Consider the following 24,100-nt stretch of genomic DNA (forward strand, 5'->3'; position numbering starts at 1 on the left):
TAGTATTGTATTTCGAGAATCAAATTCAATAGTCCAGTCCGATTGTAGCTCTGCGAAGCGAACATGGTATTGTTATCTGCATTACAGCCGTACAGCTGGCAGGAAACCGTTGGGGGCGAAATGCGGGGGAAGGGAGATATGGGGATGGGCCGGAAAAAGATGATGAGCTGGCTGATAAGTTCTGGTTGTTACACGGAAACGAGAACTTCGTATGTAGTTGACAGATGTATACATTAAGATATGCGGAGAGCTGTGTTGGGGTGAAGATTGGTTGATTAAAAGTACCTAGCATCTGTATCTAAGCTCCAGCTGCGCTTTGCAAAGAAACCTTGAAACGGCCTGAACTTGGTCGGGAGCAAAGATAACTGGACCCGTTGAAGACGTCAAGAAAAATTTAGGCTGCAGCATTCTCTGATTCTTCGCTATTGATGGTTGCAACTTTGCAAAAATCAAATGTTCACTGCATGCATATTGACATCAAGATGAAAACCTTGAAACACGCTTGAAGGATTCTTCCTTTACGACTTCGAAAAGGGGTCTGCGTTCAAAGGCGCGTGTGGATATAGCTGGACGATGGGATGAAAAACGATGTCGGCGTAAACACGTGAGAAGTCTGCATCTGATCGATACGAAGATGGCTTTCTCGGAAGAATTAGATAAGATATGCTGCTTTGACTGCCGCCTGGAAACTGAGGTTGGGATCTGGAAATTTGGAAAGGAAATAAGGTGTTGTTGGAAGGGGGTGAGGGGAATGAGAACCCCCAGAAACCTATATTGAATTGAAACATGCCGAATAGGAAACGGATATTTTGCTTCCGCCGCTGCTATCATTCATTTTTGTTTGTCCCTATCATTTTTTTTTGTTTTTTTGCGCAATTATAAACTTTCCAATTGTCTGGATAATTCGGTTGAGCCCGTACCGAACGGATATGTCGGGCGCCGGCTGGCTGCCCCTTCATCTAGTCGTCAAAAAGCAATATGGGTTAAATTCCATGTGTGTGGGTGGGTATCTCTTGTGAAGAAAATGTGATAGACATGCTTGCTAGATGCAGTCATCCGCATTTCTGGACTGTGGTGGACAAATCACAAGACTTTTCATTTCAGCGTTTAATATCAATGGAGTCCAGAATGAAAATCAGCAAACGAATTAGTGGTCGGCATATGGCGGTTCATAGAAGTCGTCCAAAAGAAGAATCGTGTGCAGAATATCTTCAATTGTGTGGCTTGAATTAACATTCATAGTACCTAGGTATCGATGTACAGTACCCTTTTCACGAAAGAACCTTGGGAACATGTACTTTGCCGCTCATCAGAACCCTTGAATGGATCAAGTTTTAGTTTGCTTGATCTCAAAAATGCCTCCCGACTCAGAAGACCGCGCTTGGGTGTAGGTCGATACCAGGCCAGGCCTGCCACGGTACTGTAATTCGATCTGTTGTACCTCCACGCGCTCCTCGTAACTGACATATTGGCTACCTCGTTGTCACACCTTTGACTCGAATCCTCGTTCTTCTTGCATGTCAAACCGTCGAGAATTGCATTAAACCTGCAGGTAAAACCATATCACATCCAAAAACATAATATCGGTCCTTCTGTCCCGGAGTTTCTCGACCAAGCATTTTGTTTTTTCGGCATTTAGGGTTTCTTGGATTGATTTCGTTATGAATTACTTAGCTGAGACATTTCGATATATTTCTTCGGATCAATTGGATGCCATCCTTGGACGAGAACCTGAAAGTTCCTGTTACTCTTGTTTAAGGTCTGGGGTAGCAATCCCTCCGTGCCACCCTTGATGAGATGATTGAAGGGATGACGGAGCGCCCGATAAAGGAATCAAGCAGGCCATAAACGATAAAATTGCATATTTTTGAATTATCAAGTAGCCAAAGAAAAAGTTAGTATCGAACAGCCTAAATATACGCGTGATGATCTCCTGTACTTGGTGAATCCAATTGTAGAAGACAGACACACGTTTTCTCCAGGTTCCAGAATGCTTCCACGGCATCACAATGAAGCATTGCATTTGCATTTGAAGGAGTAGGAGCAGTGCAATGTTGGATTGGCAGTATGTATAGTTTTTTGTGGATTACAACGTCCAATTCACGGGACGGGGAACTTTCTGCTTTGTTGCATCGTGGGATAAGGCTGGTCGGCAAGGCTACTCGAGCGTGGTGAAAGTAGTGTTTCTCTTCTACAACAGCGTTCCATTCATTAGGCTTTAGGGCAGAGTAAATTTCCGGAGGCGATAAATGTCGTCGGAGGCTTAATTCGCGGTATCAATGATAGCTGAAGGTGTCTTAGTTGTTGAACGGTTCTTGATTTGAGCGTCTATTCAAACTTATGACAGGCCTCACGACAAGCATCGAAAGCCTATAATCTTAATGTGTTTCATTTTAGAATTTTCTTTAACGTTTGAGGCTTTCAACAGATGGTTGCAATACATACATTATCTACAAGCGTTTATTTGACGGAGCTAGTGCAAACATTTATGCGAGCTTGAAGAAATTCGAAAACCCTCCTAGTCTTCTTAGCCCTCTCTCCTCTGTAGATATCTTGAAAGGATTGATGAAGTTTGACGAGCCACCACCTACAAACAGAAGCACATGCTATCATGGTAACACTCCCGGTAATAGTATCTAGATGCCTAGGTATCTATCACTTTCGGAGATACCTACTCGACAGCTACCGAATAGCTACGATCTCGAACCCGCTTTTAACTCAATCGAAAGTTGAAAATGCATTGAACAGTACTTGAACATGCCACCATACATTTGCGATCCTGGGTGAGCCCCTACACCCTTGTCGTGGGTGGATAAAACGTACATATCTCGTGAAGCTTATCTAACTTGGGCTTAGAATAATGTTGACCCCTTCATCTTCCGTAGCCCCACAAGTTCTTTCGCACATTTGTCTCGGGAGAACCAAACCTAATTCAAACCCATGGACATTACTAGGGATGTATGTATGTTCAGATAATAGGTTGATATTCGGGATAATGCAGGACGATCAGAGGTAAGATATTTGACAAGAATTCAAATCTTGTCTTCGATATCAGCTCACAGTAGGTGCGAAATAGACCGTGGATTATCCAGATAATATCGTATGCTCAAGCTAAAAATATTATTCTTCCGGATATGTAGTATTACATTATCATCCTTCAATCTTGATGCACCTCGCACTGTCAGATTTTATCGCCGGGTTCGTATTCACATCCGCCGCCGCAACAAGCGAAATCTCACGCGAAGCACAAAAAAAACATTTGCAGAGATGTGAAGCCAAACCTTGGTAATATTTAGGACACCCCAGGATTATTTTCAAATCCACTTACCGAACTATAACTCATTTAGGCCATATCCTCATCTCCGCCCACGGCTGACAGTCCTAGCTATCATTCGTCAGAAGATCATCAAGGATACTGTCTAGGGCCCTGGAAATAATTTATATTGGTTGGTGCTGAATAAGACTTGACAAGACCTAATGCTGCGTTAGCTCGTTAGACATGGAAAAAGAACTGATTACAAACGCGAGAAAAGGAAAGCATCAACAAACCAAAACATAAGACGAAATGACATCGGACAATGTTGGTACTTGGGGCGCTTGGGGGCTTGAGATATCTTTTTGATCGTAAGCTTGTGGAATGGTTGCCGGCCGGATTTATTGACAGGTCAGGGGCACCTGTTGGTCAAGGCTATTTCACCTTATGGGAGCTATACTTATTTGGATATGCCTGTCAGCGGATTCCATCCTCTTTTGAGAGATGACCGTGAGGCGGTACACGGTTCCCCCCTTGAACTATACATCGTTTACAGATTTATCCTTGTCCGTCAACGTCTTTTTCGATATTCCCTCTGAAGATCTCCAATTCGCCATGGTTTTCGATTTTAGGCACTGAGAGATGGAAGCATAAAGCTCTCCCCAATAGGATCAATCTAGCCCATATTCTTATACACTATCACTAATGCAGATCACGCGCCAGCCACTTCTACTCGTTCGAGATAATATATGCCATGGGGGTACTCATATACATTGCCCTTTCGAAGAGGGGAACGGAACACAAATGAGGCCAAAGCAGTTATCCACCTGCCTACTTGACAAAGAATTCGGAAGGACGTTAGACCCATCATGAGGCTTGCTTGCATCCCGCACCTTAGTCTCGTCCTTTGGCCCCTTTGGTAGACCATGTTTAGATTCATGAATAAGAGCTTAGCTCCCGAACCCAGGATAAGCTTGTACTCCGGCCTTCATCTTCCCTTTCATCCCATAATACATCATGCTAAACACTCCATGAAGAATCACTTTTATGGATAAATGTTTGACTCTTGATCTTCAATCATTAATCGACCAATAATCAAAACTTCTTTCTTCAGATGCTTCAATGTCCATAACACAAACAACAACGATGGCAGCCATAAAGCCAGAAGAGTCAGAACATTCAATTTGGCAAGGCTATGCTCTTCAACCACCTCATACTTCTCATCAAACGGCCTTCGAGTCAAATTTTCCTTCTGGTCCTCTGGCATTGCCGTATCATGCAAGACAGAAGGGAGGGTACCGATCAATGGATATTTCTTCAATCAACACAAGACCTCCCCACAGGGAAGGAAATGGGGTGTTGACTACTTCACCACCACCACTAAATTCACATCATAGCTACCCTTCTCTCAAACGACCGTTTCATTCTACAGATGATTCGCCCTATGGCGAAGTAGTGCAGGACTTCCGGGAAGACTTGTCAGAACATCCAAAACCTAATATTAGTCAAGATCACAGACTACTTTCCTTTAGTAGACGACAGCCAAAGCACACTATCGTAGACCAACATGGAAGAATACAACAGCTAGACCTTTCAGCGCAAATTCACGGAATGTTCTTTTTATCGGAAATGACAACCCCCACGGGCGAGGGAGTGATTGTCCAGCCAGAGCTGACCTGTTACCGGAGGAACCTATTTCAAATTTCCGGGTCCGTTACTACGCCCCGAGGCGCCTTATCCGTGATTACGGAACGCGGAGAACGCATTCCAATTTTATCCCTAGAAGTAACGATCAGTGCCACGGAATCAGTTGATGGCCATTCTGTCAAACTGATTGTCATCCCATGGAAAACACCTCCACCAAACTCCCCTGAAGTAACACCTGGCCAGGAGCAGGAGCCATCGTCTATTCCACTACTTCCATTTGACGATGGAGCTCCAGATACAAACAACGAGTTCGCCGTCTACCCTATAGCCTACAGAAGACTTCAATTTAGAATCGCGACCGCTAACAATGGCCGGAGACGAGAGCTCCAACAGCATTTTACCTTGCATTTAAATGTTGTAGGAACTTTGGGAAACAACACGAAGATCAATGTTTGTGAGACAGCGACAGCGCCAATTGTGGTCAGAGGTCGAAGTCCGAGGAACTTCCAAGCAAGGAAGGAAATTGCACTCGTCGGGTCATCAGCCTCTCGGGGCCAAGCACCAGAGTTGCAGATCACAAGTAGCAGTACGTCTGGTAGTGCTACAATGAAACCAAAATTGGCAAAACCTCAGACCCTTGAACTACCTCGATCGCCATTCAATTTCGATGCAAGCAATCTTCCTGTATCTCCACATTTGATGAGACAACAGTAAGTTCTTTCACTCAGTGTCATGTTATTCATCCCGATTTTGACTTGAAGTCGAATGATCTCGGAATCATTTTCAACTTCGTAACATCTGCCTTGACTGTAAGCTGACATGGCCAAATTAGAACTCTACCATCATGGTTCGCCCCGCCGCATTCATCTGAGCACACCCCAGGCCCATCAACTCCGAACTACCAAGGACCCCCGCCGTCGTTATCGATGGATAATTATCTCCAAGGAAACCATTCCAGTTCAGAGAATCCACAAACCCACTCTCCAGCCTCTACAATGCCAGCACCTGCACCTCCAGTACGATCATATACGTACCAAAGTACAACTTCACCCAGTGGGGCTCCCATACGATTCATCGACAGCAATCCCCGGCCCGCAAAATCACCTCGCCATCAAGCACCCCCCGAACTGAACTCTTCTTTCTCTTCCGATTTCACAGCTCGGTTCAACGCACCTACGCCATATAGTTCTGCCAGTGACCCTGCGCAACCAAGAGAATACTTCCCTACATCTATGTCTATGCAACCATGGACCACTGCTCAAGACACCGCGTCTACGTATGGAACTACGCTACCCGCAGTCACTAGCTCCCACTATGAATATTCTGGAGATCAGCATTACGTAAAAGAAGAAGGCCACTCTCAACCACCACCGCCGCATCAACAGCCCAGTCAACAGCATTACACTTGGAGCGCCGCATAGTTTTATTGAACTTTAACGCACTGCATTAATTCAGCGTTTCATTAAGAACTCATTCCAGTACACATACGCATCGGATATCAGATATCAGGCCTTGTATGCCAGAATCCAGAAATTCATGCATCATTTCCTTGCACTGTGTCAATCTCTTTTTTTATTAATTCTGCACTTCAGTCAGTACCCAAGGGAATCAGCCCCCAGTTTCATGTTTATATGTGCTCTCTTTTGAGATGGAAGGAAACGAAGCAATGGAATAGGATGATATGGGATACATTATGGTATTCCCCAGCGAACTGAAAATTCAGCATAGGCATCATACATAGCAAGCGATGGCGTAGGAAAAATGGTGGTGAACTTTAGGTTTCTCTTGTCTCCGTTTCTTTTGGCATCTCTTTCATGCTTCTTACACTGCGGATACATGGGATGGATGGATGATTTGGATGATATCAATATATGGATGGAACAATGGATGTACTTTTATAAACTCATGTTATGATCAGACTTGATACCCTCATTAATTCCTTAATACACCGTCAAATCTAAATCAACGAAGACGTTGGGTGAAATTTCAAACCTTTTAAAATACAGGATTTGTTCTTTGATTTCGATCATCTGTGAAATATGTAACGTTGCCTCGTTGCTCTTTTACATAAAAAATACCAAGTGAAGTCTAAACCAAAGATCGCGGGCCAGCCCGTTGCACAATTGGTCATTCTTGGCCCCCGCATAGACTTAATTTGAGTCCCCACCAAAAAATATGTCGAGAGCTTCGATGCAGAAACATTGGTCAAGCTTCACAACAACACAACAATAAATATGTTTGACCTCCCGGACGCGAAACGGTGAGTTTGTTATTGCTCCATGAGAGAAAGACGCTAGTTTGAACATCTGCTGACATTTATTGATAGTGTGCGCCGCTCAGATCTATATACTCGATCCTCGTCATCATCTCCCGAACCTCCTTCACCAATCGACCCTGATGTCTCTGCTCGATTTCACAACCAGCTTGCTTCACTTTATGGGCCTATTTCATTTCAATCGTGCGGAACCGAGAACACGTTAAACATTGAACCCATAAACGATGCTCCACATTCACCACCACTGGACGATGACCAGGACCAGGCAGAGGAATTTGACTTTCGGCTTTTCTCAAATGTCAAAGAAGGCAAGATAGTCCTCAAGGAGGAGGCAGTTGATAAAGGGATTTTTGTTCGGGAAAGGGACAAGAGTTATTACTTCACCGGTCCAATTGAGGGGCAACGTAAAGAGGAATACGCCATTGCGGCAATTAGTGGAGAAGATGTTTTGGAAGGCAGAGAAAAAAGATATTGGGGCTTGGAAGTTCCGTGGCGAGTCCGGGTTGTGAAGATTGGTGTTAGTGGGCAGAAAAAATTGGGAAGCAATGGCCTCTTCGGGGCCAGAAATAGTTCCAGTGGGGAGAAGAAGAGGAAACTAGGCAAGAAGATGAGGATTCTCATGAGAGAGAGGAGAAGGACAATCGAGGCTCAAGAACAGGCAATGACGAGGGAGAAGGAAAGCAAAGAGGAGGCAGACAAAGAGAGGAGAGCTAGAAAGAACAGAGAGAAAAAAGTCAAGAGGAAGGCAAAGGAGAAGGCGTTGAAAGCTGCTGCCGGGGGGAATAAACAGACCGAGCCCGGAGTTGACGGAGCTGATGAATGAAGATGAAAGGACCAATTCTTTTTCGGTCGCTGCCGGATCGACATTTACGATGGGAGAAGAACCAAATCTTTCAATCTGCGATTCGTAACCCCACTCGAACTTCCGATAACCTTCGATCCTCCCATGCGCATCTACGAAGGACGAAAACCCCTCCAAAGAACCCCTTGCGTAAATGCAACCATAATTTAATACCCCCCACTATACAACTTCTTTGTCGCATCTCACCCACAACACAAACGGGAAGGACACACACTATCCAACCCAACTAAACAACTTTTCCTCGTGGTTTCTAGGATTTAGCATTAAAGTTATGCATTTGACATATCACAACGGTAATACTTGTACAACACGTTCCTTCCGTCCCGTGCTCAGGAGGAGGCTTGAAAGCCTCAATCATAGCCTCGATCCTTTAGTCGCATCTACGAGAACGCAAAATACCTTCAGAACATTCACGAAAACACATGCCCTATTCCTTTCATTTTTAAGGATTCCGAAGGATCAAATAACATGAAATGAAGGATTCCTTCTCTCACACCATTGCTTCCCTAAATCAAAGACAGTCAAGAATATCAAGTCCTTCACTTGTACCTATTTGCCGGTCCCTGCAGCTACGCCGTACCTCTGCGACTTTGTACATTTCTGGGAATACCTTGGCCGCCGGCTTGCTAGTATGACAAATAGATTATTCTATGGGATGGCATTTTCCATGCCACGATTGATTTTCGGATTGAACACCTTCCATAAACAACCAAGTATACATCTATCTACCCGGCATGCAGTTTTAGCCTTGGCCTCAAATAAGACCCTGCGGGCATTAGCACATAAGGTCTAGGTACATGGCTTTCTAGCTTATCCGCTCCACCCCCGCTGTTACGTTGCCCCGCCGTGCCACATCGATACAGGAACAATCTATATGGTCATGGCTGTAATATGGTTAATCTTCGTCTATAATATACTTACAATAGTGGATATGGGAAAATTTGTAAGTAACGAAGAGAAAAACAATGGAAATCAAATATCCTTGGTTATCCACACGAGGCACAGTCGTGGCGCCATTACGCGGTACGGGATCGGAGGGTATTTCCCCTTTGGGTAATTGCTCATATATTCAGACGATCTCTTGTTGATCGAGCGGAAAAATACCTATGGCCAAGATAAGTGATACTAACTCTATTTTTTTTGCCGGGCTTATTCACGTATTCACGTATTGAGGATTTGTATTACCGGACTTGTACTCAAGTATTTTATTTTGTTTCTGAATAGTGGCTGGGAACAAATTGATGGTCAGCGAGACGAAAGTGATGGTGACATGGTGTGCTATGTCAGATGTTTAAATGTCAAATTGATCTACGCTAGTGCGTATTTGGTTACACCATACTGAATGCTGATATTACATTCACAAGATAACTCATTCCTTGACTGGTGGACCTAGGTATTTGCTTACTTACTCAATGAGTAAGTAATGTTCCATATTTAATTTTGGCTCAGTGTAGTCACTCCATTATACTATTTCTTTAGTGGTTACTATACAATGTATGAAGAAGTATAGTAATTGGTTCAAACCGAATGCTAATAGGCTAGGGTTCACTAGTCGAGGATTTAGTGATTACTTTCTGCAACGAACCCCAAGCTATCACATACATACAAGTCTTGAGCGGATAGACGGACGAGACCGACGCTTATTTAGTGTTGATGCACGTATGTATGTACGGCACCTTTGAAGGTTGAAGGTTGAAGATTTAAGATGCTTGAGGGGATTGTTTCGGGTCATCTTTCATATGTGGGTTTCACTGGATGGGTTTTGCGGAACGAGTATGGTTAGTGTGGGGGGATGCGATGAGGGGGTAGATTGTTTTTGAGGGTCTGAATTTAGCCTTTTTTTCCCTCTTGGCTTCGAAATATGCAGTTAAACAGGATACAAATGTTCATTCTTAAATTCAATAATGCATTTTCGGGTATAAAGTTTCTTGTATTTTGTATTCTCAATCTTGAGTTTTCGGCTTATGCATAGATTCGTCTATCCCTCCCTCCCTTATCTTCCTTCGCCTTTCGTTCTAAATTTATAGCATACTTGAAATTCGGTTTATCGCCGAAAGTGATAACGTGAGGATGACATAAGTCTCGCTCTTTAGACCTCGTTCTGGATATGTATCTAATACTGTGCTAACTAGTTGCTTACCAGCATAATTCTTTGCTTGCTTGTTAGTCTGCCGGCTTGGTTGATTAACTTGATTGCGAAATTGGGGTCTACTTACTTGTACGTGTACTAGTGGGGCATCCCCATTTAAGCATCCGATGATATAATATGGGATTCGCGAATTTGATAGTGGATCGTGAAGAGGGATCCGAAGAGTAGATGAAATTAAGATTAAGATGAGTAAGGATTTGATCAAGGTTTTCTTAGATCATTTGACATTGCGATCTACTTTAATAGCGAGCGCAACAGTGTGGCGAGTACATATTACAAGGGAGATCGACCGAGGTTTTTTGAGGGGTGTAGGAGGCTTACTGTGGAGATGGCGTGTGTATTTGCGAGGGATTCAGTATGGGTACGCTCTCGAGTAATCTATTATGGTTCGTGACTGGATGTCAGGAGGCTAGATTGTAGGAAGGATTGAGAATGTAAAGGGTGGTATGATGCGAGATTTGCTGGGGTTTGGTTGTGCAATTATCCTTGAAGCGTAATGGGGTCGCAAGAGCTGTTTGCTCTCCACATGGTCGGAGAATTGATGGGGAGGACATAGTCCGAGTAACGACGAAGTTTAAACGTCTTTATTGTGGGCTTGATAAGTGGTGTCTTAGAGCGGTGGATGTGAACTTGAAGGAACGGAGACGGGGATGGGGATGGAAAGGGAAAGGGAAAGAGAAAGAGAAAGGAATCGCTGGTGGGGATGCACTCTGTTAGTGCAAATGGGAAGGGAGATTCACTTTAGTGTCGTAGCGGTATAGCCGTTTTGTACGGAGTAGGGGTTTTGACACGGACCAGGTTAGGGAGACGGGGAGTTAAGTTCTTTAGACGAGTTGATGGATGGATTTGTCTAGTACTGACTGGAGATACTCGTGTCTATTTTGGAGATGTTTGCGCGCGCGCTCAGGATCCGATGGACATGGAGATGGAGATAGAAAGGGGATAGTGATGGAGATTCATTTCATTTTATTCTGGACTTCGTTTTAAACTGGATGGGGGTATGGATGATGGGGAGACAGTAAGTAGATGGTAGGGAAGAGAATAAATTAATAATATGGAAGGAATGTATGGCGAAGTCCGATATCAGTTTCAATATACATAGGTACGTAAAAAGAATTCAAGATTGGGTTTCTGGATCGAGCTGTTGAGTAGGTATTTTACCTTGATTACTTGCTACCTAGGTAGGTAGGTGCTTACTTCATTGAGCGGTCGATACGTATTGAGAACTCCATCTGTGTGAGAGATTGTGAATTACAACTTGTGTATTCGTGAATTGTATCTTAGATGTGAAATTATGTCAAGATTGGATACGAATTCGTGTGTCTGCGTAGCTATGTACGTGGATAAGTAGGTATGTGAAAATGATCCTATGCAGTGTTGAAACCGAGTTTTACTCGGGTTCTTGATTGGGTATTCGGTGTTTGGGTTCGTGATTTGGATGGTCTGTTTATTTTAGATATAGATTGTGAGGATAGAGGTTTCGTTGTGGGGATTTGAGTTGCGGATTGTGGATTTTTCGGATCCAGAGGTTGGATGGGAGGGGAGGGAGAATAACTTGGGGAGGTATCATGTGGGAATAGAAGAGAAGTTGAGAGTGTTAGGTGGGATCGTAGCTAGATGGATGAGATTGATAGAATGAATGCGTTTAAATACAAAGGGGGATATGGGAGGGAGAGAACAGACAAAGTTATGTGAGATAATGATGCTGGGTAGAGGGTGTCAACTGAACTAGGACAATGAGTGATGATGTGAATGAAGTATTGCAATAACATACTATCGGGATACATACATTAGTTGACAGGACATGCATTTTGGTACACAATTAGGTATTGACATTAATGATATGTTCTTGTTTCTTCGTCTTTCTTTCTTTCTTTCTCATGTCTGTATCTATCGTTCATTCAATCATTCATCCATCTTGATCAGAGATTCATGCGAAGCACGACTATTTACCATGATAGGTCCTCAAACTAACCTGAACCCCTCTCCCAGAATTTCCAACTGCTACTTCCACTCCCACTGCTACTTCTTTCTCTCTTGGAGACTTGATCTCGTCCGCGAATCCGCCAGTAGTATATCGGCACTCCAGCGAGTACAAACGCAACAACAATGAGCGTTTGAATTGGCTCCGCAAAGACTGCTCTGCTGAGTAGAAATAAACTCACACAGCAGAAGATTATGGGGGTAGTAATCCAAGTCTTGTAAGGACGTTCGAGATTAGGTTCGCGAACGCGAAGAACAATGAGTCCTAGGACTGTGAAGAAATAGAATGTATAGCCAGCTACGCCGTAAAAGGTGACTAGCGTACCGAATTCGCCGACAGCGACATAGACTGCCGTCAAGAGAGCATTGAGAATCATGGCGTTAACGGGTGTGAAGAAGAGCCCGGTGTCTTCGTCACCGAAGAATCTGGCTAATTTCTTTGATACCCAACTGCGTGTTCGGAGAGTGTTGGCAGAAGGCTCCGCTTGGTTTCCGAACCCAATTTTGCCAAACATGGCGGGTAGATATCCTTCTTTGCTAGCTGCATAGACTAATCGTCCACTAGTGAAGGCTGTTGCATTTAGAGCTCCAAAACAGCTTGCGCTGACAATAAGAGCAAGTATCAATGATCCAATGGGACCAAATACCTTGTTTCCAAATATAACTGCAACTGTATTTGAAGAATTGATAGCTTTTAGAGGTAGGACGAAGAAATAGGCGACATTAGCGAGAATATAGGAGAGAATGACTAATGGCATGGCTGTGTGGATGACTCTTGGCAAGTCCCGAGTAGGGTTTCGGAACTCTCCAACCACGTAATTTGTCTATGAAAGTCAATAGAGGTTTTGGGTAAGAGGCTTGGAATACTCACATTATCCCAACCGTCAAAGGCCCACAATCCAGCGTATAATGCAACGGCCCATGATGAGGCGCTACTACTAGTTCCCTCGAACCATCCGTGATTCTTCCAATCCTCATTCGCCTTCCCTGATGTAGAGAAGCCAGTAAGGGCTACCACAACACCAATGACTGTAACTCCAAGCAATGCAATAAACTTCATAAACATAAACATATCTCCCATTCTCGTGCCCAACTTTGTAGATATACAATTTAAAAAGGTAATGAAAAACAATCCAATCAATGCCACGCTCTTATTAATCCAAACGTTGACACTCTCAGCCTCAGCTCCAATGAATGCCCGTACCAAATATTCTCCCATTATTATCGATACAATGGCGGTCGACCCCGGCTTTAGAACGATGACCGCACACCATGTGAACAAGAACCCAAAAATCTCCCCAAAAATCTTGGAAAGATATATTTGTGCGCCGCCATTTAATGGTATTGCTCCTCCCAGCTCCGCGTAACTTGACGCGCCAGTCCATGCTAATATTCCTGCTATTGCCCATACAATTAATGATGCGCCTGGTGATCCCGCATTTGCATTGACCTGACTCGGCGAGGAGAAAATCCCGGACCCTATTATCAAGCCAACTATCAATGACAACCCGTTCAGATATGTCAAAGTCTTATGTTTTTCCAACGATCCTCCTCCTAAGGCAGTTTGGCCATTTGTCGTAGAAATAGGGGCTCCGATCGGCGCATAACCTCCTGCGGTAGAAGACAGAGGGTAAAGGTTGGAGGAAAAGTCGAAGGCCGAAGAGACAGAGTATGTTCTGCCATGTCCTCTTCCAGGCCGACCATTCGCGGCGGGATTTCGGTCATCTAAAGGGTCATCTTCTTCGAGTGAAAGCTTCCGTGATGAGGATATACCAGCATCTGATGATAGTGAATCTGTTGATGATCTCGCGCCTGGGGAACTCGATGCTAAACTAGCCAATTCTAAAGAATCGCGCGCGTGAGGCTGTAAACTTTGATAGGTTGGTGACATTATAATTGTTCGTGGAAGTCGTTCACAGCCAGCATCGCATGCTCTGAAGCTTCAAGAGGGGGCGATCAACGGCAGTCTGTTTGTTGGTTCTCGTTTATGGCAATGCTTGAATCATAACGGTCGTGCAACTTTACAATCGCAATGAACTCGTATCGGAAGGATAGTAAGGAAAGGAAGTGAATTGAATAAAGCTTTATAAATATCAATCAATATTTACTTGAATTGAAGAAGGATTCCAAAGAACAGAGCGCGTAGAATCTCAAGTGCAATGTGTACCGGTTGTTTCCAATGAGACAGAGAGATGCTCGTAGACAATGGATGTTTTATTTTTGAGGTACCAAAGTAGATCGATCATCTACGTTATTGTCTTTGTGATCCATTAAGGGATTTGAGGATCTTGGCGGTATTCTACTTGCCTGTGCTTTCCTTTTGTTTTGGGTTCTTGGTGCTTTGATACTTTGATACTTCACTAGATTCACGACTCACTCACTAATAATAATATCTAGCATTTACTCCTGAGTTCTGAGTTCTGAGTCCTGAGTCCAGAGAAGGCTGAGATTAGATAAGAATGAGTCCGTGCTCAATTTTTTTATATTTACTGGAATAAAAATATATCATGAAGCAAGCTACCTGGGTTACTCATAGCTACCCCTCACAAATACAACAACAATCTACTTCAAAAAGAAGTCAACCCGCGAGATAGACATCTGCGAATGCAAAACCAAGAGTGGCAGACTATATCTTGAGTAGTTGGTCCCTGGCATGACATGATGCCTTGAAAATCATGCAGTCCTCCATTCGCAGATGCGCATTATCTCGAACGAGTTTAATTCGACCTTCATCTTATTGTCGTCGCAATTACCCCGCTACCGCTTTGAAAAACATCAAGCCGATCGTGTTTACTCGATACGCTTCTACTTCTACTAATAACCCTTTTCCAAGCTTAGATCTGCCATCCTTGGATCAGAAATGGCGTGCGAAGTGGACGACGACGGAAAAGCCGAAATCGGCAAAGGATAATGAACGAGATGATAGCCAGAAAATGTACATATTGCCTATGTTTCCATATCCATCGGGTGATCTTCATCTGGGTCACTTTCGAGCATACACGATTTCCGATGTCCTGGCACGATTCCATACAATGAGAGGCTACAATGTTGTCCACCCGATTGGTTGGGATGCGTTTGGCTTGCCTGCTGAAAATGCAGCGATTGAACGTGGGATAGACCCCGCAGTCTGGACAAAACAAAATATACAAAAGATGAAGAGTCAGCTAATCACTTGGAATGGACGTTGGGATTGGGATAGGGCATGTCTACAAACGTAATCACCGATTTGGTAGCTAATATGAACTAGGAAATTACAACTTGCGATCCCAATTTTTACAAACATACTCAGGAAATATTTCTTCTTCTTCATGAGCGTGGTTTGGCATATCAAGCAGAATCTTTAGTGAATTATGATCCTGTGGACAAAACCGTTCTTGCAAATGAACAGGTCGATGCAAATGGTAATTCATGGCGATCGGGAGCCAAGGTAGAGAAGAGACTACTAAAACAATGGTTTCTGAAAATATCTGAATTTCGAGAGCAATTGCTTCAAGACATCGACCACTTGGCTAAGGGAGGTATGTGGCCGGAAAGAGTTCTTGCCATGCAAAAGAATTGGCTGGGGAAATCAAAAGGTGCTCGAATTCAATTTTCCATATCAGCAGGTGAAAATAGTTCTCAGCAGTCTGTCGAAGTCTTCACCACCCGACCGGATACTATCTATGGAGTTCAGTACATTGCCCTTGCAGCAACACATCCTATTGTTCAAGGTCTTGCAAAAAAAGATACAAAATTGCAACAGTTTTTGGACAGTTTGTCAGATTTACCACCTGACTCAAAGGTTGGCTATCTTCTTCCCACTGTTAGTGCCGTGCATCCGCTCGCATCCCGAAAATCTACACCAGAGGCCTCTAAAGCACCTTTGCCCGTTTATGTTGCACCATATGTATTAGGTGATTATGGTGATGGAGCAGTTATGGGAGTGCCAGCGCATGATGCTCGAGATCATGCATTTTGGAAGCACAATAACCATGACACTCCACCGAGACATGTAATTGGTCCTGTTGATAGTGCTTCGAAAGCTGTCCCTGCAGACCAACCTTTTGTTCATCCTGGTCATCTTACATCAGAAAATCCACAATCGTTCGTTGGACAAACAACGGCTAAAGCAAAGCAAGGCATAATGAGGCTACTTCAAAATGAAGGTCTCGGTTCAGCTGCTGAGACATGGCGTCTCAGAGATTGGCTTGTCAGTCGACAGAGATATTGGGGTACCCCTATTCCCATAATTCATTGTGCTAGTTGTGGTCCAGTACCTGTTCCTAAAGATCAGCTTCCAGTCAAGCTGCCTTCAGTTGAAGGCCATTGGTTGAAAGGTAAAGCTGGAAATCCCCTTGATGGTGCCCACGACTGGGTCAATGTCCCATGTCCCAAGTGTGGCAGCGACGCTAAAAGAGATACTGATACCATGGATACCTTTGTCGATTCTAGCTGGTATTTTATGAGATTCGCTGATCCCAAGAATTCAACCACACCATTCTCTCCGGAAGCAGCTAATGCAATCCTCCCCGTTGATGTATATATCGGAGGAGTTGAACACGCCATTTTGCATTTATTATATGCTCGTTTCATATCGAAGTTCCTTTCCACAACTCCTCTCTGGCCTGAAGGGTCGGCCAAGAATGTTCTTGGGGAACCCTTCAAGAAGCTTCTCAGCCAGGGTATGGTGCATGGAAAGACTTATTTGGATCCTTCCAATGGTAGATTTTTGAAACCCGAGGAAGTGGATCTCACCACACCATCGAAGCCCATCCTTATTGCATCAGGAGAACTCGCCAAAATTAGTTATGAGAAGATGTCAAAATCTAAATATAATGGCGTCGACCCAGCACAGTGCATGACGAAATATGGTGCCGATGCAACCAGAGCCCACATGCTTTTTCAAGCACCAGTCACCGAGGTCCTTGAATGGGATGAGCAGAAAATATCTGGTATCACTCGTTGGCTGAAACGTCTCCATGATTATATATGCACAAGTACAGGGGAATCTCAGAAAATCAAAGACCACACGTTATCTCCCAAAGATTATCTCCTTTCTGCGGTAGATGTTTTAGAGAAAAACAAAAGGAATAATTTGGAGAAGCAAGATTCGAATGCAGAGGCTGCCGTTTTGGACTCAATTCACGCGGACATCAAACTTTGGCGAGCAGTACAACAAAGTATCACAAATATAACAGAAGCTTATAGTGAAACGCATTCTCTTAATACCATTGTCTCGGATCTGATGAGTCTTACCAATCTTATCATCGAAACCACAGAAGCAAACAAAGTCAGCCGCGAAACATCACATACAAACGTTATCGCTGGTCTTCAAAACGAAAACTGGGTAGAAGAGCATAGTGGTTTAATCGAAATTGCAGCTACGAGAATCTTGCTTCAATTGATGGCACCTATTACTCCAGCTTTCGCGGAAGAATGTTGGTCGATTTCTCACGGTGGTGTTGAAACACTTTCAATCTTCGAAACGAAGTTCCCAGAGCCAGATGGATCAATAAACTGGTTACTTCCCGAAACTCAAAAATGCGCAGTACAAGTTAATGGGAAATTGAGATTCGCAATCGATATACCGATTCCGGAAGAGGGAATGGATAAAGTGGAGTTGCAGAGATGGGTTGTGGATAAGGTTTTGCAGAGTGAAGAGGGAATGAGGAGGTTTGGAGAAGAGGAGGGACAAGTCGATGTGGCGCGCAGGAGTAAGAGGGTGGTCGTTGTAGGGAGGGGAAAGACGGTTAATTTTGTGGTTTAGGGGTTGGATGGTTGATGGTTGGAAATACCCCGCTCTGATTTGTTGAATGTACAATATGTATACGACCTGTGATCTGTAAATTTGAGCGAAGGGGCGAATGAATATATAAAATATGCTCAAATACCAATGATTGATCATGATACCTTCACATCTCTCTACGAGCCAGCTTACGAACCAATCATTCAGAACATAAAAATTGAAAATCTAATCTTGGATCTCCGGCCTCAGTATAAAATTTGGAGCGGTCGAGAAGAGATACTTGAGTTACGCCCCAAATGGTTTCCCGTTCTCTCTTCCTATCCAATTTCTGCTGGACCCAAAGTAATCAACGAGAAAATCAACCACTCATATCACAACATCACTTTCCATTTCTGAAACAGTTTTATTTTTATTCATAGCTATTAGAACTACAAATGCGAACTAGTATAGAGTATATAGTACATATAAGTTCTCATACATTTCTTCCCTATCCTCCGTCTACTATATAGCCATACTAAAGCTCTTCCTCTTCCTCATACTCATCTCTCCTCTCAGGTGTATACATTCCCTAAGCGAGCCCCGAGACATTAATAGCGTCTCGATGATGAGATCGATATACTGTATATCGAGGATAGTGTTAATTCTCCTTGTTCCAGGGGTTTTGTTGGCAGTAGCGCATGTGACAGGGGAACTGAAGTTGGTTTGCAGTGACCGTCCGGTTTGATGGAACTTGGGGAAAGAGTTACGAGGGTATGAGTGTGAGTGGCTTTCGGGTCGTCAGAGCTTCTAAATTGGTAGAGCAGTAGGTGGTAGATCAATGTGGCCAGTAATCCATCTGGTTCGATATATTCGCCTAATTTCATGTTTTCGTTTCCCCTAAGTCCTTGACTTACTCGCTTGTGATATAGTTGATATTAATCGATGACAACACAGAGCTGCACAATCACACGATGATATCGGATGACATGTACAACGCGGGGCTCGGAGCCGCGTGGGAAAGAATCAGTATGCCCAAGGAAGTTCGTCTACACGCAACCTCAACCCATTGACTCCGCCCTCCTGGTCTTCGCTCTCATCCTTTGAGTATCCTTCGCCTGTTTCCTTGCTTGACTGACACTCATCCTCACCTCCTCCATAACTTTCTTTTCCAGACCATCAGCCTCCACCTCATCTAGCACGAATTTCCCCAGATTACCCTGTCTCCACCTCTGAATCACCCAAAGTGCTGCAGCCTCTACATCCGGTACCCCGCCCTTCCCTAAGCGCCCCGTTTTCCTACAAACCGCCTCTAGAAACTGTACGATATCATTCGTTTCCTCGCAGTATTCTTTATACACGCCCCCTCCCACTTTTAAATTTATATGAAAGAGTAAATAATCCGCTAATGTCGTTGGCGCAATAATAGTATCCTTGACACTTCCCACCAACGCCAGCTTCAGCATACTATCCGTATCCGGGACGAAAGGTACAAACACACCGGGAGTATCTACTAAATAGACACCCTCTGTTCCTGCTTCCGGGTCCGGATCGACTATTTTGACACCTGATGCGATTTTTCTCGTAATACCGGGTTGGGCACCTGTGAATGCTGCTTTGCCTCTATTTACGCCAGCCATACGTAGAGCATTTAATAAAGAAGATTTCCCAACATTAGGCATACCCACTACAAGAATTCGAGAACCGGTTAGGGATTGATGCGCAAGACCATGTTCTTTGCAGAGCGAGAGAATAGTTTGGATATCGGATTTGGATTTGTGATTTGAGAAGAGAGTGGAGGAGGGCTTATGCCAATCTTTTATAATTGCTTCTCTCTATTATTCCCAGTAATTAGTTTCATAAATCTTCTGTCTGGGTACATGCAGGAAAATTCGTACCTTTTTATCCACAGCCAAACCCTGATACCCCAAATCCCGTTTCGTATACACGATGACTCTTTCTCTTCCCGCGAGTGATTGTTCAAATAACGGATTTCGAGATGTGAGAGGGACTCTGTAGTCTCGACATTCTATAATGAGGTCGATGGATGAGAGCATAGTTTTCATTCGCGAGAGACCGGATGCATGATGGCCTAGGTAGTACGATCGAGGGAGAGAGAGTTGTTGGGGGAACGCGGTACGGGGTATGAATTGTGCCATTTTGATGGCGGGGTATGGGATTTTACCGGAGGAGCATGGCAATTGCTGAGTTCAGGAGAGTGCTTGTGTTTAAATGTATTGAATATTGACATGCTGAAGTTTAAGATAAGGCTGAGAGGTTAAAATTTTGGATCTCTGATGTTACATAAGGCTGACGAATGAGAAGTAAGGATAAGTGACGCTAATGCACGGCAAGTCAACCACCCTTGTTGATATGATGAAATTCAAATTATCTGACAAGGCTGAAGATCATCAACTTTCGGGGGAGTAACCTTTAAGGACCTCAATCGACATGTATTATATTCTAAGCTTCATGTCTTCTAAAAATTGATACTGCGGTTCTCAATTGCTTGTCATCAGCCGCTGATTTCTCTCTCTAAAGCAAGAAATAGTTGAGATAGTTCTCTAGATTCATGCCATTAAGTGATGTCATGGTCTTGTAGTATTCATATGTTTCAATGATTACTTCTTGAATTCAAAAATTTGTTGGAATCTCACCAAGTAATGATCTACCAAATCATGGTCAAATTCGCGAAAGGATTGCTCTTATGTCGCTATGTTTCTTTCACCAATCGCGATTCCATCGTCGATGCAGTGTGTATTCTGGTTTTTCTGGTGCCATGGATGGATTTGTCATTCGTATGTTCTCTTCCTTAACATTGTTGATTTCGCCGCTGGTTCTCGAAGTGTCTTGGACTTAAGACACTATGTTTTTCCCTGGCTTCTTGTGTCTGTTTAATCATATTGGACATGCTCATTTGTCTCGTTGCACCATTGATTATGATCCTCGTTGGTCTACTTGTATTGGAAACTTCCAATGCGAGTAGAATGCGTTCTGGCTTGAGTATGGGCAGTGTTGCTATCGAATATCTGCATCAAAGTAATGTTGAAAACATGAAAACATTATTCTATTTTGATGGAAGAATTCACAGCCATCGTTCTTCCCAAATACAAACATTATGGTATTTATTCAAGATATCTTGATCAAATGATACCAATGTCGGTGTACAGTACATTTTCGGTCGGATTTAGACTCTCGCTATGGCATTCATCTTGGCGTTATGGATGGATAAGACCACGACGTTGTTTCAAGAGACTATTTTCTGGGTATCACCATGCGTATTTCCCTCAAGCCGATCCGTCTAATACCGCATACATGCAAATAATGATATCAGACGGGCTGTAAAAAATAAACTTTAGGACTTTTTCTAGTTCGAAGACACATACATTAAACGCGACAACATTATCGTCTTCACCGAACACGGATGGGAACAATCGTAATCTTGCTTACACTTTCGACTGTATTCTAGACCCGCTCTCGCCGCTTCATCACTCCAAGATTCGGAAGAACTTGGTTGGCTCTGATGGAAAATTAGGTCTCCGGATTACTGGGTATAGAATTGTGGCGACATCGGGTATGGGATTCAAAGTAGACCATCAACACAATAAGTGGGATGTTGACAAAGGAGTTAAGGAAGGGAGTACAGGAGAGAAGACGAGAGAAGCAACCAACAGTTATAGGAGCTGTTCTTGATGGCCCGAGTATAATTCAATCAATTAACTCTTCTTGAATGTGATAACTCTGTAGGTAGGACCTGCTAATTGTTAATTCCCAATGACTTTATAAATAATCGTCGAGTTCTTCTTTGATATAAAATAACACAATTCGACAGCATTCCCCCTTTTTATTTATTTCTCAACCTTCACTCCAACTTCAACTCCAACTTCACTCCAAATTCACTTCATTTCTTCCTCGCGAATCATCCATCACACAAGGTGCATGCTTCAGGATTAGTCACCCCCTACGTATTTACCCAAAGAAGTGAATTCTCCACTTATTTGACCCCACCATATGACGCCGGAGGGGTGAAGTTAGAAACCGAACTTCTGTCTCAACAACATAAAAAACCTTTCAACCTCTTTCTCACTCGGAAATCCATCATACCATTTTCATATTACTTCCTTTTACCAAATTTCAACCAAGATACCCCCAAAACAATCAAATATTATAATCATGCCTTCTTCATTAGATCAACTCAAAGCTTCTGGCACCGTAAGTGAACAATCTGTCTTTATTTATTGATGGCTGGTCGACGGGACACTCGGGTCCAGCCCGGAACTCTAGGGAGACTCTTGTAAAGGAGATGGAATTTGAGGATATATTTTTAGAATATAGTTTGCTAACCATTACTTTGTCATCATAGACTGTTGTCTCTGACTCTGGTAAGTTTCTGATCCATCATTGCAACTGCTTGAAGCTTTTACTGACTCCTATTTCTCTCCAGGTGACTTTGCTTGTACGTTATCATCTGAACATCTCTTCCTCGCCAATCCTACAATCAACTACTAACAGATACCATCAGCCATTGCCAAATACCAACCACAAGATGCCACCACCAACCCATCGTTGATCCTCGCTGCCTCCAAAAAGGCCGAATACGCCAAGCTCATCGATACCGCAGTCGCATACGGAAAGGGGGTCGACGGTGACCTCGAAAAGAAGACTGATGCCACTCTTGATCGTCTCCTCGTCGAGTTCGGTAAGGAAATCTTGAAGGTCGTTCCAGGAAAGGTTTCAACCGAGGTTGATGCTCGTTTCTCTTTCGACACCAAGGCCACCATCAACAAGGCCCTCAGAATTATCGACGTATGTTACATGCCTATTCATGTCATTCCTTGAGACGAATGTACCTCAATTATAATGAGTTTGATACTAACATATGTGTCTTATCTAGCTTTACAAGGAGCAAGGTATCGATAAGTCCCGCATCTTAATTAAGATTGCTTCCACCTGGGAAGGTATCCAAGCCGCCCGTGTCCTCCAACGCGACCACGGAATCAACTGCAACCTTACTCTTCTCTTCTCCAAATCCCAAGCTGTTGCTTGTGCCGAAGCTGGTGCTTTCCTCATCTCTCCCTTCGTCGGCCGTATCCTCGATTGGTACAAGGCCTCCACCGGAAAGACCTACTCCGCCCAAGAAGACCCAGGTGTTGAGTCCGTTAAGGCTATCTTCGACTACTACAAGAAGTACGGATACAAGACCATTGTTATGGGAGCTTCTTTCCGTAACATTGGTGAAATCACTGAGCTTGCTGGATGTGATTACCTCACCATCTCACCAAACTTGTTGGAGGAGTTGATGAACTCCGAAGAGGCCGTCCCTAAGAAGTTGGTCGCTGAGAACGCTAGCAGTTTGGATATCGAGAAATTGACCTACATTGATGATGAGGCCGAGTTCAGATTTGCATTCAACGAGGATGCTATGGCTGTTGAGAAGTTGAGAGAGGGTATCAGCAAGTTTGCTGCAGATGCCGTTACCTTGAAGGATATCTTGAAGGCTAAGTTGCAATAAATTGCTTTTGAGTCTCGGGGTTCGGTGGATAATTTTATAGTTATTGATTGTCACGGAGGTCAAAATTGAAAGACCGGATGAGGTACGATTTGTATTTACGCGTGGCCAGACATGAACTTAAACAAATGAAACGATTTGATGATTAATTAATTATTTTCAATGCTTGCCATGATGCGATATTGTGTTGGGAGCTAATGTCGGATTGAAATTGAGTCGTTCTGGAAGGTATGGGAGCATGCTTACCTGTTGTTGATTTTTGAAATGTGTACTTGGGTACATTGTCTGTTGTGAGTTGTGAGTGGTGTTCATAGCAAAATTGTATGGGGACATTGAAGATGTATGCCAATATTCCTTTCTTGGCATTAGACGATCGATTACTCAAACTATGAAAACCCATCCAGCGTCCACGTGTTCATGTATGTAGCAAACCGCTTTGGGATGGAGTTGCATGGAAGTGGGACGCATATAAAGTTTGATAGTAATTGAGATTGATCATGGTCAAATCGAATTATCAATATAATCATTTGAGTACATCCAGACGAGACATCTTCGTATTTGACATGCAGTTCGATGATGAGATTTGGGTGATGAAGATTAGTTTGTAATTTGTAATATCTTACAGTTCCGACGAGTGTTGAGGGTGATTGGATAAAATTTCAGTTCTGAAATAGGGGTATCGATACCCATCCTACGAGACCAACAACACTATTTAACCCAG

At 43.5% G+C, this 24,100-nt stretch overlaps 6 protein-coding genes across 6 annotated transcripts; 4 read left to right on the plus strand and 2 right to left on the minus strand.

The window, feature by feature from the left end:
* Positions 1 to 3,597: 3,597 nt before the first annotated feature.
* Positions 3,598 to 6,895, plus strand: EAE98_005856 (uncharacterized protein). Its single transcript, XM_038953478.1, has 2 exons — positions 3,598 to 5,610; positions 5,733 to 6,895. Exons 1-2 carry the CDS (start codon positions 4,376 to 4,378, stop codon positions 6,319 to 6,321), a joined length of 1,824 nt encoding a protein of 607 aa, XP_038809873.1. The 5' UTR covers positions 3,598 to 4,375; the 3' UTR covers positions 6,322 to 6,895.
* A 239-nt stretch (positions 6,896 to 7,134) lies between these two features.
* EAE98_005857 (uncharacterized protein) lies at positions 7,135 to 7,998 on the plus strand (the record flags this gene model as incomplete). Its single annotated transcript, XM_038953479.1, has 2 exons — positions 7,135 to 7,160; positions 7,227 to 7,998. 2 exons carry the CDS (start codon positions 7,135 to 7,137, stop codon positions 7,996 to 7,998), a joined length of 798 nt encoding a protein of 265 aa, XP_038809874.1.
* Positions 7,999 to 12,156: 4,158 nt separating this feature from the next.
* On the minus strand, positions 12,157 to 14,060 carry EAE98_005858 (uncharacterized protein; the record flags this gene model as incomplete). The annotated part of the gene is made up of 2 exons (XM_038953480.1): positions 12,157 to 12,993; positions 13,041 to 14,060. The coding sequence occupies 2 exons, from the start codon at positions 14,058 to 14,060 to the stop codon at positions 12,157 to 12,159; spliced, it is 1,857 nt and encodes a 618-aa protein (XP_038809875.1).
* Positions 14,061 to 14,844: 784 nt separating this feature from the next.
* On the plus strand, positions 14,845 to 17,915 carry EAE98_005859 (uncharacterized protein; the record flags this gene model as incomplete). The annotated part of the gene is made up of 2 exons (XM_038953481.1): positions 14,845 to 15,369; positions 15,417 to 17,915. The coding sequence occupies 2 exons, from the start codon at positions 14,845 to 14,847 to the stop codon at positions 17,913 to 17,915; spliced, it is 3,024 nt and encodes a 1,007-aa protein (XP_038809876.1).
* Positions 17,916 to 18,337: 422 nt separating this feature from the next.
* On the minus strand, positions 18,338 to 21,567 carry EAE98_005860 (uncharacterized protein). Its single transcript, XM_038953482.1, has 4 exons — positions 21,257 to 21,567; positions 20,528 to 21,209; positions 19,769 to 20,362; positions 18,338 to 19,705 (listed from the first exon to the last, which is right to left on the minus strand). Exons 3-4 carry the CDS (start codon positions 20,027 to 20,029, stop codon positions 18,932 to 18,934), a joined length of 1,035 nt encoding a protein of 344 aa, XP_038809877.1. The 5' UTR covers positions 20,030 to 20,362; positions 20,528 to 21,209; positions 21,257 to 21,567; the 3' UTR covers positions 18,338 to 18,931.
* Positions 21,568 to 22,043: 476 nt separating this feature from the next.
* EAE98_005861 (uncharacterized protein) lies at positions 22,044 to 23,382 on the plus strand (the record flags this gene model as incomplete). Its single annotated transcript, XM_038953483.1, has 5 exons — positions 22,044 to 22,082; positions 22,234 to 22,252; positions 22,315 to 22,326; positions 22,393 to 22,676; positions 22,765 to 23,382. The coding sequence occupies 5 exons, from the start codon at positions 22,044 to 22,046 to the stop codon at positions 23,380 to 23,382; spliced, it is 972 nt and encodes a 323-aa protein (XP_038809878.1).
* Between the last annotated feature and the right edge of the window lie 718 nt (positions 23,383 to 24,100).

The sequence above is a fragment of the Botrytis deweyae genome, assembly GCF_014898535.1.
Source record: "Botrytis deweyae strain B1 chromosome Unknown BDEW_012, whole genome shotgun sequence".
Lineage (NCBI taxonomy): Eukaryota > Fungi > Ascomycota > Leotiomycetes > Helotiales > Sclerotiniaceae > Botrytis > Botrytis deweyae.